Source organism: Lampris incognitus, chromosome 2 (assembly GCF_029633865.1).
Source record: "Lampris incognitus isolate fLamInc1 chromosome 2, fLamInc1.hap2, whole genome shotgun sequence".
Lineage (NCBI taxonomy): Eukaryota > Metazoa > Chordata > Actinopteri > Lampriformes > Lampridae > Lampris > Lampris incognitus.
The window spans coordinates 86,743,722-86,761,881 of record NC_079212.1 but is presented as its reverse complement, the minus strand read 5'-3'; the positions used below and the strand labels follow the sequence as shown (position 1 = coordinate 86,761,881).

The 18,160-nt window shown below is 47.5% G+C and overlaps 1 protein-coding gene across 1 annotated transcript in view; it reads left to right on the top strand.

The window, feature by feature from the left end:
- The window catches only part of scn8ab (sodium channel, voltage gated, type VIII, alpha subunit b), a 134,161-nt gene extending 125,177 nt beyond the window's left edge, over nt 1–8,984 (top strand). The window contains 7 exon segments of the mRNA XM_056273585.1: nt 384–506; nt 3,716–4,000; nt 4,120–4,173; nt 4,263–4,400; nt 6,406–6,510; nt 6,657–6,927; nt 7,819–8,984. Of these exon segments, the coding sequence (XP_056129560.1) occupies nt 384–506; nt 3,716–4,000; nt 4,120–4,173; nt 4,263–4,400; nt 6,406–6,510; nt 6,657–6,927; nt 7,819–8,984 (2,142 nt within the window).
- The last annotated feature ends 9,176 nt before the right edge of the window (nt 8,985–18,160 follow it).

Sequence of the window (18,160 nt, the reverse complement as noted above, 5' to 3'; positions counted from 1 at the left end):
TCACGAGTTTCTTTCCAGGTGTGATCACTGTGCTATTAAGATGGCTATCAAGCCTGACCAGCTCGCCAAATAAATTAAACCCCAAAATAAACGTGCAGTAACATGTCCAGCAAAAACATATATCAAATTATGGGGAGTGTACGTTTTCTTTACTTCTTGTGTGTTGTATTAACCCATGTACCATTATGCTCACCGAGTTCTGCTATTTGGCTAGATATACCTACACATACATATCTTTATATATACATATCTGTATAAGCCTATTAACAGTGAAGCCATCCTTAAGTAGGGCCTATCTTTCTTTCTGTACACCCTCTTAATTGTGTGGACCCTCTCTTTCTTTGCCTCCTTCTTCCCCTCCTCCCCTCTCCCTCTCTGTGTAGGTGTCTATAGTCAGCCTTATAGCTAATGCGTTGGGCTACTCCGATCTAGGCCCCATTAAATCACTCAGGACACTGAGGGCCTTGCGACCCCTTAGGGCCCTCTCTCGTTTTGAGGGGATGAGGGTAAGACCTTAGATACCAGGCAGCTGGTCTTCTGCATGCCGATTAACTGATAAGAAGCACCAACGCATGCTAGTGATGACGATATAGTGAACTGTAGAGAAGTCAGGGGGATTCAGGCAACCCATCTCCACGCTCATCAGTGAAACGCTTCTGCATGGATACAGATCATTTTATGTTATTTCATGTAAATGCAGCCCGCCTCGACGTGTCCAGGCATCTTACCAAAATTCAGTTTAACATATTTTAATGATTGCTCACTTACCCAGAGTGCATCTGCCATGTAAGTGAGACCTGAGATGTCCGGTGTCAGATTAGAGATCATCTCGTTGGTATGAACCGTCCCACAAAACGTGTTCAAGCTAAACCCCTGGGTTGGAACCAAGCAGGTTCAAGTAAAGCAATGGGAGGTCTTACACCGATCAGCACAGCTACACGTGTCTCTGAGCTTGGCCAGAGACAGGAAGGTTGGATATCTCCTCACTGAAAAGGAACGGGGCCTGTTTGTGTTTATTGCCATGTATCCATGTGTGATGGCTTGGATTGGCCTGTGGTTGTTGCTGCGCAGAATAAATCACAAGTGGCTGCTTTTCGTCTCTGCGCTCGGCCTTCTCTTCCTCCTCTACTGCGCTCCCCGGCCCCCCTTGCTGCTGCTGTCTCGTGCTACTACAGTTTGGCTTTGGCTGTCTCACTGGAAGATCGACCAACATCTGGTTGCAAACCCTCTACCTCATGCTTGCTCCCCCTCTCTACCCTCAGTGAACGTCAACCATGATTTGCATGAGAACATGGTTATGTAATGGTTTTCTTTTAGTGATCAAATGGATGCATGGTCTTTGTGGTCTTTGCATTGTAATATTTGATGTAAATCTAGGTTAGGGTGAGCAGAGACTAGAGAAACCTTGGTGAGATCATGTCGTTCTTTAAGTGCTTAAGAGGTTTTGGTGAGTATATAGGCTTACGCCCCCCCCCCCCAAAAAAAACAAACAAAGAATGTTTTCCATGTTTTGAGCTTACCATTTTCATGGTTGTATTTCTCTAAAATATTCATGGTATTTACAGTAGCATTCTTACACCCCTTGATGATACTGTACTGTATATCTCATTCAAATGATGCTCCCCAGTCCAGCGACAAGGAATATCCTGCATTACCACTATTTTCATGTTTTTTAAGATGCCGCTGCTGTGCCATCCAGTAAAAGCTCAGCTGGCAGGTCCAGCTCAGCACACACCCAGACCCGGGTGGTGTATAAGGTGTTGTTAGGATGGGGAGATGTAGGTGAGAGTCCAGCTCCTATAGGGGCTCACCCACAGTCTCTCCCAACTGTTTACCTCAGAATTTCTCATGACCTGGCTTTAAACCAGCCATGAACACACATGGTGTTATACCATGGGCTTTTATTACATTATTTTTATGCCCCTGACCGAGGCATGGCAAGAAGAACTGGAGTTGGTCCCCGGGTGCTTCATGGCGGCTGCCCGCTGCTCCTAACTACACAGCTAGGATGGATTAAATGCAGAGCAAAATTTCCCTATGGGGATCAATAAAGTATCTCAAAAAAAATTTTTTTTTTAATAAAACTGGCCAATATATGTATAGGATATTATAAAGCGAGGCTTGTTGGAAGGAAAAGGTCATTCCTCCAGTTTGCTTTTGTGACAGACAAATTGAAAATATTTAAAGCCACATGAAATGGCATTCAGAGCATATCTTGCTTCCGTAATTGGACATATTTCCAAGTAAAACAACATATTAGAGCAGGACGAAACACAGGGCGGGATGTGATTTGAGGGGATGGTGCAAAACATTGTGTGGTACTATGGGCTGGAGTGCTGCTCGCCTGCCTGTTTGGACTCGGTGATGCAGCCACAAACACTTGGCTGTTTTAGAGGAAGTTAAAGATGTAAAATAATTACCTCCGACTTGGTCGGGCATCCCTACAGACACAATTGGCCGTCTCTGCGAGTGTGAAGCCTGATGTGGGTGTGTGTCCTGGTCGCTGCACTAGCGCCTCCTCTGGTTGGTTGGGGCGTCTGTTCTGTTTGGGGGGGGGGGGGGGGACTGAGCTGAATAGCGTGATCTTCCCACGTGCTATGTCCGCCTGGTGAAACTCCGCACTGTCAGGTGAAAAGAAGCGGCTGGTGACTCCACATGTATCGGAGGAGGCGTGTGGTAGTCTGCAGCCCTCCCCGGATCAGCAGAGGGGCTGGAGTAGCGACCGGGACGGCTTGGAAACATGGGGTAATTCGCCAAGTACAATTTGGGGAGGAAAAGGGGGAAAATTAAAAAGGAAAAAAAAGACGTAAAAACACAGGGTTTTTGTTATTATTATAGACTTTGCTGTTCTCCATTTTTATTAACAATATCCCACAAATATGCTCCGATTGTCATATTCAATTATATGCAGATGATACTGTGATTTAGGCCCTGTGATGGCCTGGCGGCCTGTCCAGGGTGTCTCCCCGCCTGCCGCCCAGTGGCTGCTGGGATAGGCTCCAGCACCCCCGCCACCCTGAGAGCAGGATACGCGGTTTGGGTAATGGATGGATTATTATAGACTTAAGTTGTTGAATGGGTACAAACTATGACTGGGCTAATGAGCTGACAAGGTAAAAAAGTCCATTTTCATTTCATGTTGTCTTTAATGGGGATCTATTGTGTATAGGAACAGTACTTGAGATACACACTCGGAAGACTTTCATTGATTTACTACTACCTCATACATCTAACATTTCATGCGTTTCTTTAACACTCATTCATTTTATTTCATGTATTTCATAGCTTTTTGCACAGTACAAGTATTTAATACATCTGTAGGCCAAAGTTGATGCATCATAATTTAAACTGAAATAAGTGCAGCTGATATCAGTGGGGACCATCCTGGAGATGTTGTAGAGTCGGCACCATCCTAAACACTCCTGTCTGAAGTGAAGTGATCCCTGATAACGAATAATGATATTATATATAACTGGACTTCATCATAGTTTAGAATCATTGATAGCGGGTATGTAGCATATCTAACAGAGGGAGAGAATACACATCCATACATGCATGTGTGTGTTGATGCTCGGGTGTGTGTGTGTGTGTGTGTGTGTGTGTGTGTGTGTGTGTGTGTGTGTGTGTGTGTGTGTGTGTGTGTGTTGACCTGTGTGCTGTTTAGAAGTGGTCGTGTCCTCACGGGGGTGTTTTTATTCTTTGGTATTCTCCTCAGGTCGTGGTGAACGCCTTGGTGGGAGCAATCCCCTCCATCATGAATGTGCTGCTGGTGTGTCTCATCTTCTGGCTCATCTTCAGCATTATGGGAGTCAACCTGTTTGCCGGGAAGTACTACTACTGCTTTAATGAGACATCTGAGGAGTACTTCTTGCCCGACGTGGTCAACAACAAATCAGAATGCGAAGCGCTCATGAGGCTGAACTTAACTGAAGTTCGATGGAAGAACGTCAAGATAAACTTTGACAATGTGGGTGCTGGATACCTCGCACTGCTTCAAGTGGTGAGAAACCTTTGCTTATTTTCTTTTCTCCACGTTTTGCTGATGTTAAACTCATTTCCTACCTTTTGTTTAAAACTTATAACCAGTTTTTTTGTCCTTACTTATCTGCCCACCCACAGGCCACATTTAAGGGCTGGATGGACATCATGTATGCTGCCATAGATTCTAGAAGGGTAGGCCAGTCTTCTCTGAAGCCTTGCAGTGGTACTGATGAGATGAGCTGCAGCTATGGATGTAAAGTCTCACTTGTGGCTCTCTGCAGGTGGGGGACCAGCCCGTCTACGAGGACAACATCTACATGTACATCTACTTTGTCATCTTCATCATCTTTGGCTCCTTCTTCACACTCAACCTCTTCATTGGTGTCATCATCGACAACTTCAACCAGCAAAAGAAAAAGATAAGATTTATTTTCCCCTCAGTTAAATCCTGTCAAAAGCACAAGCACCACAAAGGATGTAGAGGGTTCAAAATGATCATCTGACACTTCGATGACAAACTTTAAACTTTAAATTTTTTAAACTTTTTTGCAAAGGACTTGTTAACAAAAAATGATCAGGGCTTTTTGAAGGGTTGAGGCTTCTGTTTATTTTTGTGTCTATCTATTTTGGAGAGCGGCATGGTAGCACAGTGGTTAATGCAGTCGCCTCACAGCAAGAAGGTCCTGGGTTCGAGCCCCGGGTTAGTCCAAACTTGGGGGTCGTCCCGCGTCATCCTCTGTGTGGAGTTTGCATGTTCTCCCCGTGTCTGTGTGGGTTTCCTCTGGGTGCTCCGGTTTCCTCCCACAGTCCAAAGACATGTAGGTCAGGTGAATCAGCTGTACTAAATTGTCCCTAGGTATGAATGTGTGTGTGTGTGTGTGTGGTGTGGGGGGGGGGGCCCTCTGATGGCCTGGCGGCCTGTCCAGGGTGTCTCTCCGCCTTCCGCCCATTGACTGCTGGGATAGGATCCAGCATCACCGTGACCCTGAGAGCAGGATAAGGGGTTTGGATAATGGGTGGATGGATCTAATTTGGAGGGTGGTGCAGTGGTTAGTGTGGTCACCTCACAGCAAGAAGGTCCTGGGTTCGAGCCCCGGGGTAGTCCAACCTTGGGGTCGTCCCGGGTCGTCCTCTGTGTGGAGTTTGCATGTTCTCCCTGTGTCTGTGTGGGTTTCCTCCAGGTGTCTGTGAACTTTCTCATTCATCCAGGTCATGGTTATCCAAAGGAGTTGAATCAAGTGCAACTGGACTTGGTATATATCCGTGAAGACGTGTCGCCTCTCATCAAAGAGGCTTCCTCAGTTCGTGCCTTTCTGACTAGACCAAGCTAGTCTGACTGGCTGGTGATGAAACTCATATTTATCCTCTAGGAGTCGTTGTCAGAGCTATTGATATGCGTGGCTTTTTGTGATCCGATGTTTACCAACGCCCGTCGCTAAGAGAGCCATAGATATGAGTGGCTCTTTTGTGTACCGGTGTTATGGCCGCGCCCGTGATTATTGGAGCTGTTGATATGCGTGGCTCTCCTGAGCTCCGATGTCCAGTCGGGCCCGTCGCCATCGGAGCTATTGTTTCCTCCAGGTGCTCCGGTTTCCTCCCACAGTCCAAAGACATGTAGGTCAGGTGAATCGGCCGTACTAAATTGTCCCTAGGTATGAATGTGTGTGTGTGTGTGGGGGGGGGGGCCCTCTGATGGCCTAGCGGCTTGTCCAGGGTGTCTCTCCGCATGCCGCCCATTGACTGCTGGGATAGAATCCAGCATCACCGTGACCCTGAGAGCAGGATAAGGGGTTTGGATAATGGGTGGATGGATCTAATTTGGAGGGTGGCACAGTGGTTAGTGCAGTCACCTCACAGCAAGAAGGTCCTGGGTTCGAGCCCCGGGGTAGTCCAACCTTGGGGGTCGTCCCAGGTCGTCCTCTGTGTGGAGTTTGCATATTCTCCCCATGCATGTGTGGGTTCCCTCCAGGTGCTTCGGTTTCCTCCCACAGTCCGAAGACATGTAGGTCAGGTGAATCAGCCGTACTCAATTGTCCCAATATGTGTGTGTGTGTGTGTGTGTGTGTGTGTGCGTGCGTGCGTGCGTGCGTGCGTGCGTGCTCTGTGATGGCCTGGCGGCCTGTCCAGGGTGTCTCCCCGCCTGCCGCCCAATGACTGCTGGGATAGGCTTCAGCAACCCTGTGACCCTGGGAGCAGGATAAGCAGTTGGGATAATGGATGGATGGATGGATGGATGGATCTAATTTGTATTTTTCATTGGCACTGGAAAGAGCCAACACCAACTCAAATTACTCAAATGCTACTCGTCCTTTATATTTTAACATTCCCTTGAACCCTAATTGACAGGATGGGTTGGGTCAGCAGTGGAAAGGGGGTCTGAATATTCTCAGATTGTAACAAGATTTTTTTTTTCTGTCCCTTTACTTTGGAGGCCAGGATATATTCATGACAGAGGAGCAGAAGAAATACTACAATGCCATGAAGAAACTAGGGTCAAAGAAACCACAGAAACCCATACCAAGGCCATTGGTAAGTTGTTTTTGTTGTTGTTATGATCGTCACTCACCAGCTAGTTTAGAGGACCGCCACATTTGTAAATTAAATTTCAAGAAATGAGGAAACCCTTAAAGCACATGCTGGAATATCTCATCTCCATTTCCTCCCTCTCCCTTCAGAACAATATCCAGGGCATGGTGTTCGACTTTGTGACGCAGCAAGTCTTCGACATCTCCATCATGATCCTAATCTGTCTCAACATGGTCACCATGATGGTGGAGACGGACGACCAGTCAGATCAGACGGAGAACATCCTGTACTGGGTCAACTTTGTGTTCATTGTGGCCTTCACGACAGAGTTTGTACTGAAGCTTTTTGCTTTGCGTCACTATTACTTCACCATAGGCTGGAACATCTTTGATGTGGTTGTGGTCATCCTTTCCATCGTGGGTGAGTACTCAAAGGCCGAGAATGTAAAAATGATTGTTCCTGTTTTTCCTGTGACGCAAACCTTTTATTACCCAGCACAGCTGCCTCAACTCTCTGTGCTGCAAATGTAAAATATGTGGATCTACTTTTGAATGGATGAAGGTTGTTGTTGTAGGGGTGTCCAGGTGGCGTAGCGGTCTATTCCGTTGCCTGCCAACACAGGGATCGTCGGAACGAATCCCCGTGTTACCTCCGGCTTCGTCGGGCGTCCCTACAGACAATTGGCCGTGTCTGCAGGTGGGAGGCTGGATGTGGATATGTGTCCTGGTTGCTGCACTAGCGCCTCCTCTGGTCGGTCGGGGCGCCTGTTCATGGGGGGAGGGGGAACTGGGGGGAATAGCATGATCCTCCCATGCGCTACGTCCCCCTGGCAAAACTCCTCACTGTTAGGTGAAAAGAAGCGGCTGGCGACTCCACATGTATGGGAGGAGGCATGTGGTAGTCTGCAGCCCTCCCCGGATCAGCAGAGGGGGTGGAGCAGCAACTGGGACGGCTCGGAAGAGTTGGGTAATTGGCTGGGTACAACTGGGGAGAAAAGGGGTGAACAAAATCCAATTTGAGTCTGGATAAAGATGTCTTCAGGGCCATACAGGCCATTAAAAGAGGTTGAATGTGTTTGGTGCAGTCAGACGGAATTTCAAAAGCCAGCATGATAGCCAGGCGTTGCCATCTCCCCCTAGAGGCCTGCAAGTCACACGGCATTTTAATATGGCATCAACCTATGAGTCTGTCCTTATTCATACTAATTACAATCATAAGTCACCACAGGTATTTAAGTCATTAAGGACAGTTATAACTGCCAACATTTCTCTTTCTTTACTAAGCACGTGTCTGTCTGTCTCTTAATTTTAGGAATGTTTCTGGCGGACCTGATTGAGAAATACTTTGTGTCACCGACCCTCTTTAGAGTGATCCGTCTGGCCCGTATCGGCAGAATCCTTCGACTCATCAAGGGAGCGAAAGGCATTAGGACTCTATTGTTTGCCCTGATGATGTCACTTCCTGCCCTGTTCAACATCGGCCTGTTGCTCTTCCTGGTCATGTTCATTTTCTCCATCTTTGGCATGTCTAACTTCGGCTACGTAAAACACGGTGCTGGAATTGATGACATGTACAACTTTGAGACCTTTGGCAATAGCATGATCTGCCTGTTTATGATCACCACGTCAGCTGGTTGGGACGGCTTGCTGTTGCCCATCCTCAACTACCCTCCAGACTGTGACCCTCTCCTGGAAAACGCCGGCACCCCAGCCACAGGAGACTGTGGCAACCCCTCTGTGGGCATCTTCTTCTTCGTCATGTACATCATCATCTCTTTCCTCATTGTTGTCAACATGTACATCGCCATCATCCTGGAGAACTTTAGCGTGGCTACAGAGGAGAGCGCCGACCCACTCAGCGAGGATGACTTTGAGACTTTCTATGAGATTTGGGAGAAATTTGATCCTGACGCCTCCCAGTTCATCACCTATGCCAAGCTTTCGGACTTTGCCGATGCACTAGAGCACCCGCTCCGTGTACCTAAGCCCAACACAATCGAACTTATTGCCATGGACATGCCCATGGTGAGTGGCGATCGGATCCACTGCCTGGACATCCTCTTTGCCTTCACCAAGCGCGTGCTGGGTGACAGTGGCGAGCTGGACATGCTGAGGCAGCAAATGGAGGAGCGTTTTGTGGCGGCCAATCCTTCCAAGGTCTCTTACGAGCCCATCACCACCACGCTGAGGCGCAAGCAGGAGGACGTCTCAGCCAAAATCATCCAGAGGGCCTACCGTTCCTATCTGGCCAGGCGAGGCTTTGTCTGCAAACGCAAACCGGTCAATAATAAAGTTGAGAATGGTGGGACCAATCAGGAGCAGGAAAAGAAGGAGGGGACCCCCTCCACTGCCTCCCTCCCCTCTTATGACAGTGTAACCAAACCTGACAAGGAGAATCAGGACGACAACAACGAGGGCAAGGGAGGGAGGAAAGAGAAGGGAAGAAACCAAAAAGACATCAGGGAATCTAAATGTTAGCGTGTCGGAGTAATAATCGCAGTAATAACAATAATAGTTATAATAATGTAATTTCAAGCAAAGAGAGAGGAAACCATCTTAACCCACACAGATGTACAGATAATTTCATTTGCAAGTAAGAAAAAGAATAATATCCAATACTTTTGTTTACAGACTCCATTCTTGTATTGATGCAGACGGAAAGCTGCTCGGTCTGTCACGGCTTGAAGACACTTGAACTTAAGCAAAACCAAACATAATCAGCATACTGTGGGACGCTGTTGCATCTAGACTACTGATCTTAACAGAGGGGAACGAAAACGAACAAAACTCAAAGGAAACGTCTGTCTGCCGGCGCCGAAAGGCAGATTCGCTCTCTTGCTGCTGGTCTGCGGACGAGACACAAACTCTACTCGTGCAGAGAGCGACCAGAGCGAGAGACTAGAGGAATCCCAGGCGGGGGACGCCAGCGACGGATTCTCGCGGAAAGCGCTGTGGGACGGGACAGACGAGGACGCTGCTAGACGCTGGAGAGTTCTCCTCCCCAGAGCGGAGGAGCGAGTGGTTCTGTGTCATGTAGTAGTGAAATGCATAGAAGAACATGAGGAAACACTCACGAACAGAACCACGGCCGGTGAGTGAAAGACAAAAAAAAAAGACCCAGAGCAATGGAAGGGTTGTTTTTTTTCTTCCTTTGGTTTGTTAATGCTGAATATACTTATATCTCCACTTAATTTGAGCGGCAAAAAAAAAAAATGCAAAAAAAGGTAAAAAAAGAAAAAAGAAAGAAAACAATAGTCAACATTTTGCCCATATCACGTAACTCTTCTACACATTTTATCTTTGTTATACCCACATCGAGACGCTTTTTCTACATGGGCTTTCACACCGATCGGTTAAGGGTCTGTTTATTAAAGGGTCAAATTGGGCCAAGGGCTTACATTTACTCAGAAAGATTTCCAAACAAATACATAAATAATTGTGCTTGTTCAATGCATAGAAATGACTTGCATGATGGCATGTTTTGATCAGAACTCTTGCATGAATAATCATAGTCCACAAGATACTCAGACTAATACTCAGACCACAGCGGCGGCTCGGCCCGCCGGATCGAGTCACCGTCAAAATTTACAAGTTAGAGATAAATCATTTGTTTTACATGGAGAAACGACACGGGGGTTGATCATCTAAAACGGATATCCTGTTTTTTCTTCTCTTGAATCGACACTTTTCATAAGACGGGTGTTCAGCCGTTGCCTTTGCAGACAGGGACGCGAAGGTCGTCTGTGCTGTTTGGGGCACCGGTGTGCTGATCAATGGGAGAAATAGTTTTATTTATATTTTTTTGTTGTTTTGCTGCTCTGGAGACTGAGTGGGACGGGACTCTGTATGTGCGGTGGGATTAAGTTGTTGGTTGGTGGTGAGGGTCGTGGGAATAAACTGTTGGTTGGTGGTGAGGGTGGTGGGATTAAGCTGTTGGTTGGTGGTGAGGATGGTGGGATTAAACTGTTGGTTGGTGGTGAGGGTGGTGGGATTAAACTGTTGGTTGGTGGTGAGGGTGGTGGGATTAAACTGTTGGTTGTGGTGAGGGTAGTGGGATTAAACTGTAGTTAGATGGTGAGGGTGGTGGGATTAAGCTGTTGGTTGTGGTGAGGGTGGTGGGATTAAACTGTAGTTAGATGGTGAGGGTGGTGGGATTAAGCTGTTGGTTGGGGTGAGGGTAGTGGGATTAAGCTGTAGTTAGATGGTGAGGTTGGTGGGATTAATCTGTTGGTTGGGGTGAGGGTAGTGGGATTAAGCTGTAGTTAGATGGTGAGGGTGGTGGGATTAAGGTGTTGGTTGGTGGGATTAAGATGTTGGTTGGTGGTGAGGGTGGTGGGATTAAACTGTAATTGGATGGTGAGAGTGGTGGGATTAAACTGTAGTTGGATGGTGAGGGTGGTGGGATTAAGATGTAGTTGGATGGTGAGGGTGGTGGGATTAAGCTGTAGTTGGATGGTGAGGGTGGTGGGATTAAGCTGTAGTTGGATGGTGAGGGTGGTGGGATTAAGCTGGAGTTGGATGGTGAGGGTGGGGAAAAACAAACTGATGGAGCTGATGTTTGTGATTTGTGTGCCGTGTCAGCAGCTATGTAATGTACCATACCATCTGCCTTTAGGTTGGTGCCAGACGGCATGTGAAGGGTCTCGGGTCCGAGGTGTGTGTGTGTGTGGGGGGGGGGGTGCTGGGAGCTGTGGAGGCTTCCATGCTGACTGTTCGCCGGTGCATCACATTCGACTGTTCCACTTTGTGTGTGATTTTCCGTCCTTGCATTTGGTGATGACACTCTTGTTTATCTTTGTGTTGTGGTGGCTGAGAAGTCTCGACTTGACACAGTTTTGTAAACCACATTCTGGATTATTTTGAGGGACGTAATCTTGTTGCATGAACATGCCTATTATGGAATGATGTGAGTTCCTGTTGGAGGGAGAGGAGCGGGCGTTTGTGAGCGGATGTTAAAGCATTATAGTGTGGAGAAGCCAAAGAGACCTGCCTTGTTACCCCTTGTTGCCCTTTTGTCCGCGGGACGGGATGTGGTGGAGTTACGCCCTGCCCATTCTGTTTTTTCGCTGTCATCGTTTAGACGGAGAGACCGTAGAAATGTATGCAATGCTTGAAGAATCCACCCTTTTTCTCAGGAGATATAATAGATGTATTATCATGAGCTCTGCAACCTAATGCAAGTGAATGTGAGGAGAGTATTTATGAAAAAAAAAAGTTTTACTCTTTTGTGTTCTTCGCCACGCTGATGGACAATGGTCTCGGCCGGCCGCCTCACCGGGGCGGCCTGCCGGGTCAGGGGGTCACGTTAAAGCTTCCTGCTTAACGACGCTTAGAGATATAGGGCTAGAAGCATCTCAGCGAAGTGGGAACCTTCGGGAGGGAGGGCGGGCGGGCGTTTGTGTCGGTAGCGGGTCACGCCTGTGGTTCTGTCACTCCGGACCGTAGTCTGGTCTCAATGAATTTCAATCAAAACAGTAATATTGCTCACCCCTATAGCAGTCACAGGAAGAGGAAACACTGTGAGGAGATGTCAAGGAAGTGAATTGGGTTGTTGGTTCGAGCGTCACACTCGCTCCCGGTGGCGGGCTGTGAGTGGGCGCTGGCTGCTCGGCGGACATCAGTATTCGGTCACATGTGCTCTCAAGCCTCTCATTTTGCTCCTTTTCTTCATCTTGCTATACTGCATAAGAAATACCAAATAACAAACAGAGCACTGGATGCATTGTTATGGTACTGTGAGCCTAAGCACCACACCAGAGCTTTTGCACTTACTGTTGTGCAGTGATGTCACTTCCTGTTTATGAATAAACCCCTCATCCCTTCTCGAGTTCTATGGTCCAGTTGCTGCATGAGATCTCCAAAATCAGTGTGGGTGTTAACTTGAACCAAATAAAACTCTGAATGATAAGCATAAAAAGCTACTGCCGTCCATTTTCTCTAACACCACCATGGATATACAGAAATGTATACTTGAAAAAAACCCCACATAAATCCATTTGGGAAAAAAAAGTTGTACAGTTCAGTATACGGCACAACCTGCAAAAGTTAAGAATGGACTTTTTAAGAGACTATAAATAATGTAATATATCACTTTATTTTAACGGCATGCGTAGTTTTTTTTGTAAATAACGGAATTACTTAAAAAAACTACAGCTATTAATCAAAATGTTACTACTAAATATTAATAATCATACATAGAATGGCTTCCAGCTGACGCCCCTCGTCACACTCGTTAGGTTGTGACACGTTTGTTAGATGACGTAGGTTTTTTTGAGTCACTTTTCACATAAGAGGGGAGTAAGCTATATTAAAGAGCAAAAATTATATTTAAATCTCTATATAAATCAAAACATATACAGAGTTGTATCTCTCACACACGCACACACACACACACACACACACACACACACACACACACAGATATATAAAACTAAGAAAAATGTCCTCAACAGAACTCCTCTTGTTCCTTGTATTGGGTTAAAACAGTACCACAGACTACATCCATTTTTCCTGTGTGCTGAATGTTCAGAGAATGACCAAAACTCTGGCCTGCCCGGCACCTGTGTGTCCTGGCTCCCAGTGGCAATGCATGGTGCTGCACTGGTGGTGCACTAGTAATGCACTGGTGGTGTGGTGCATGGGTGGTGTGGTGCATGAGTGCTGCACTAACGGCGCACTGGTGCTGCACTGGGGCCGCACTAGTAATGCGCTGGTACTGCACTAGTATTGCACTGGTACCGCACTATTGGTGTGATGCACTAGTGCTGCACTAGTGCTACACTTGTGCCGCACTATTGGTGTGATGCACTAGTGCTGCACTAGTACTGCACTTGTGCCGCACTAGTAATGTGCTGATACTGCACTAGTGGTGCACTAGTAATGCACTGGTACTGCACTGGGGCTGTACTGGCGCTGCATTAGTACTGCACTGGTGCTGCACTGGCTGCTTGCTCACAGTTGTGTAGCCTACCTTGGTGAGAGGATTGCACTACCAGCACACCCTTTTCTACGTGTGACCATGTCTCGCCCCAAAATATCCCCAACTTCACACACACACACACACACACACACACACTTGACAGAGCAGTGCTGGCCGATGGGCGTGCCCCTGTGTGAGCCACAGACGGTTGCGTGTGACAGATGTTTTGCTTGTTTCAGCTTGAATCCTGGTCCATGTTCTCCCTGAGTACACACCTGCAGTTTGGAATTGATTCTTAATGTTATTTTGTTTTATTTATTTATTTTTTTTGTCATTTTGAAATGTGATGATATCTCATGATTTTAAGGGTTAGCTGTCTTAACTGTCTGTGTGTTTGTTTCTGGTGCAATATCTCTTAACAGCACGTGCCTTTTTTTAGCCTCCTACATATAGTCTGTCAATAAAATGAGGATATGTGAAAACCCGTGAGAGTGAATCCACATGCAGCACGACGGAGTTATGTGTCATGCAAAACGAACAAATCAACACAAAACCCATTGCCTAGACTGGCTGACTGACATCTTGTATGGTCACGTGGTACGCGTGCGTGTGTGTGTGTGTCTGGCTGGCTGCAGAACGGCTTGCCTTCTGTTCCACACATTTGTTCATGTGCAGTGTCGTTGAGCTGCAGGTTGGTGCAGCCTTCATGTTGCAGCATGACGGAGGTCAGCTTTTGTTTTGTTTTGTTTGCATTGAGACTCGGCCCATCCAAACAGGAAGCCTACTGACTGACTGACATTGTTATGTCCTTCCACTAACACGGCCAGAAAGAGGACGGTGTGTTGCACAACCACATGGGACATTAAGCGGGAACCGGTGAAAGATTGTCTTCATTTGAGCACGAAACTATTTCCAAACAATAAAGCAGCCTTCCGGTTACGTGTCACGTGGTGTCATTTTTTTATCATGTAAACACGAGGATGAGGTATCATGGGAAATACTGTACAGCGTGTGATATATTCATCTGTTTTCAACACAACTGAACAACAATAACAACAAAAGGAGCATCTGCCTCACCACTCGGGGGGGGGGGGGAGATCATTTGCATCATTAAATGTAGCCCAGGTTGTTACATTGTAGCTGTCATCGTCATCCCGCCTCACTTCAGTTCAGTGACGCTGGGTTGGCGTGGCAGCGTTCATTACAGCGTTGCCAAGGCAGGTGACAGAGAAACGGGTCAACAGAGCGTTAAACTAAACAAACAAATGGCTCACTGGGGGAAGGAATGGGGAGAAATACCGGATAGCCTGTCCTGCGGAAAGGTACGAGAAGAAGAAGAGGAGGAGGAGGAAGAAGAAGGCACAACGCTTCCGTGAGTTCAGCACGTGCATGAAATCTTCCCCTGCACACACCCTGACGTCAGCTGTAAGTTACTCGGGTCAGAGTTCGACCAAGAAGACCAGAAGAGAGGAGAGCAGAGAGACGGAGGTAGAGAGCAACACGACGAAACGAACCCAGAGTCCCATTAGGAGGGTGTGTGTGAGGGGGGGGCAGGTGAGGGGGGCATACCTACACAGTGTACCTGAGCCCTGTGTCGGCTCCTCTGCATCTCAGCCTTGTTGTTTGGGTGCTGATGACATAATTCTTCGTTTGGGAGACTGGAGGAGCTGAAGTGCTGTAACGTGGGTGTGGTGCAGCAACACTACTACACAAGCAGGTGTGTGTGTGTGTCCGTTTCTTTCCCCCTCCTCTGTGTGTTTTTCTTTTCGCTTCCTCTGTGTGTGTGTGTGTGTATGCCCCCCCCCCCGTGTGTGTGTGAGGTGACGCACTCAGGAAGAGGGGGAAGGAGGGGGAGCGGAGACGGCACTGCAGTGCAGATAGATGGATGCAGTGGCCTGGGCTGAGTCAGCAGCACGCTCCCAGTAGGATCAGCCGTGCAGTGCACTGTACAGCACCTCCTCACCCACAGCCTCCACCAGCAAGGGGGGAGAGAGAGGAGGGGAGAGCAGGGCAGGGGGGGGGCAGGGGAGGGTGCCATGCACGGCCCACGGACAAAATGTGCAAGAATAGGGGAAAACGCATGATGAAGTAGCTGACAAGTGTGTTCAGGATACCACATGAAACGTGTTTCTGCCGTTTGTAGTGTGGAAATATTTCTTCTTCGTGTGTTTTTGTGTAATGTTCAGCATAGTCACAGGATGGGTCTGTCAGATGGGATAACATGTTAGTGCTGTGATAACAAAAGATAAGATATCCTCTAGTGCACTGCAGTTCGGAAAAGTTCATTATCTGTACATCCCAATTAAAAATGGAGTCGTTCTAGAAGGAAAGTCCACATTTCCTGCAATGTATAACGACTGCACCGTTTACATGTTCCTCTGTGAGCACATATCAGCTGCTCGGAGATCTTCAACATGGATGGATTTTGGCATTTAAAAAAAATTAGTCCAATATGTAGCAATTCAAACTCAGGGTTCTGTTGTGTACCAGTGTGTGAAAGCATGTTCAGTAATATGTGAGTTGTTACACTTGAACACCAACCGCCCCAGTCAGTGTGGCCCCGCCCACATACACGCTACTTTATACGCCTCTTCTTCAGCTGCCATGTGGATTAATGGGACACCGAGTTTGTCTTTCAGCCCACTCAGCAGGGAGCAGTGGCGGCTGGCCAGTAGAGGGCGCTGGGGCGCCGCCCCTTCAAACATCAAGGGATGAAAATCTACTTAAACATGTTCAATATAATTTAGTTGTATAATGCAGATAATGATGAAATTAAAGTGTTTTCAGTGTGTGAGCGCCTGTCAGCAGCCATTAAACACTGGTTCAAATGGTGTTTGGTTGGTTTCTGTCTGAATACATATACTTCCTGTCTGAATACATATACTTCCTGTGTGAGGGGCGCCAGCCAAACCATACCTTATGGGTAGAGGCTAGTTCCCATCGATGCAGAGAACGGAAATGGAGTAGAGAACGGTCAGCTGAGCATGCGCGAAATGCCTCTACCACGCCTCCACACGCCCCACGTAGCATCCAGGTGCTAGGATTCTAGGAAGACCCGCCCCTACTCTGCGTCTGATTAGCTAACTTGAACCCTAACCCCGCCCTAACCCTAATCTACCCAAACAACGGAGGCAACGAGTACTTGCGCATGCTGACCGTTCTCTGCATCGATGGGAACTAGCCTCTACCATACCTCATGTAAGCCCTCAAACTTGTGGCGAGCAGGTGACCTGAGGCTGCTGTCTGGTTGGTTTCTTCAGGTTTACCAGGGGGCGCAGTTCCCAGACACTCCCACTTCTATTGGCAGTGAATTGGTATTGTTTTAATGTTTTTTTGATCTAATGTGATTGGACAATTCTCGTGGCTGTCAATCATGTTCACACCCATCACGACGCCTCGTCTCGACTGTCAATCATCCACCGTCTACCAGCCCTGATAAAATCTATAGGCTACATCGTCCTTCTTAATAACTCTGTGACTGTGTGGACATTAAAGCGGCTGTCAGGTGTGCTGTGCCAAGGTAAATTGCCCCCCCCCAGATTTTTTTTAGCACCAGCCGCCACTGGCAGGCAAACAGGTGTGTGTGTGAGAGAGAGAGATGCGCAGCGGAACAGAGACAATAAGTGATTAAAGATGGAAATTAGGTCCGTCTCCCTCTCCCTCCCTGCAGCAGTCCAGATGTCCAACACAGGACACGACACGTGTCAGAATAAGAAGTCCTCTGTAGCGTCCTCTGTGGGTGGTCTGCCTGTACGGGTTGTAATGAATTCAAAAGATTAATTGCAGTATCTGAGGATGCTCACCTAGTACACTTCTGAGAGAAGAAGAAGAAGAAACATACATTCTTATGTAATTTACTTTTCTACAGGTGAAAATTGAAAAAGGGCAGATAATCAAATGAAATATGCAAAGTGAACAATTAACAAGTATGGAGATAGAGCATCTAAACATGATAAACAAACAATAACCTGAATGAAGTCAGTGCAAGGTAACGGGGGGCTGCAGAAGAGAGTTCTTCATCATATGGCAGTGCGCGTGTGTATGTGCGCGAGTGTCTGCGCACACACCGGAGTCAAGCACCAGGGTGTGGGAGGGGCCTGGAGGACCCTGCTTTATGGGACACGTGTGTAACTTAAAGGTTTATTTTCACATTCAAATGTAGTGATGACGTCTTTAGGCGTAATTATTATAGCCTGTCCAGTCTTGTTATATATATAAAATTCTCTACGTCACCCCAAAACACGGACGAGGAGGGGGCAGTGACGACACAGACGCGTCACCGTTTCTGGCTCAGCGCTGCAGAAGGCGCCATTGAGATCGATGCGTCAGTAAATCTGGAGATTAATGCGTTACATGGAGAGATGTTGTGCAACGATGTAAAACGGATTTCTCTCGTTTTACGCCTAAAGCACCGTTACGGGAACAGACGTCATCCCTCTGACGTCAGTTCAACATGGAGCGGATCGGCGACTGCGCTGCTGACTAACGTTCGGGCAAAACGGCCACTTTCCTCGCCAGACATCGGCGCTCTGCCTCCCTCTAGTGGCGGAACAGAGAATTACGGCGGCGTTTCGCGGCCTTTCACGGCGGGGGGGGGGGGGTACAAGTTTTGCTGGTTTTCGTTTCTTGGTCGACGTTTGGCAGCGTCGCGGGGTGAGTCTGGATAAATATCCCAGAGGATTTCATCGTCCTCAAATGGAGCCGAGACAAACGTCGTCCCCTGACGCCGACAGGT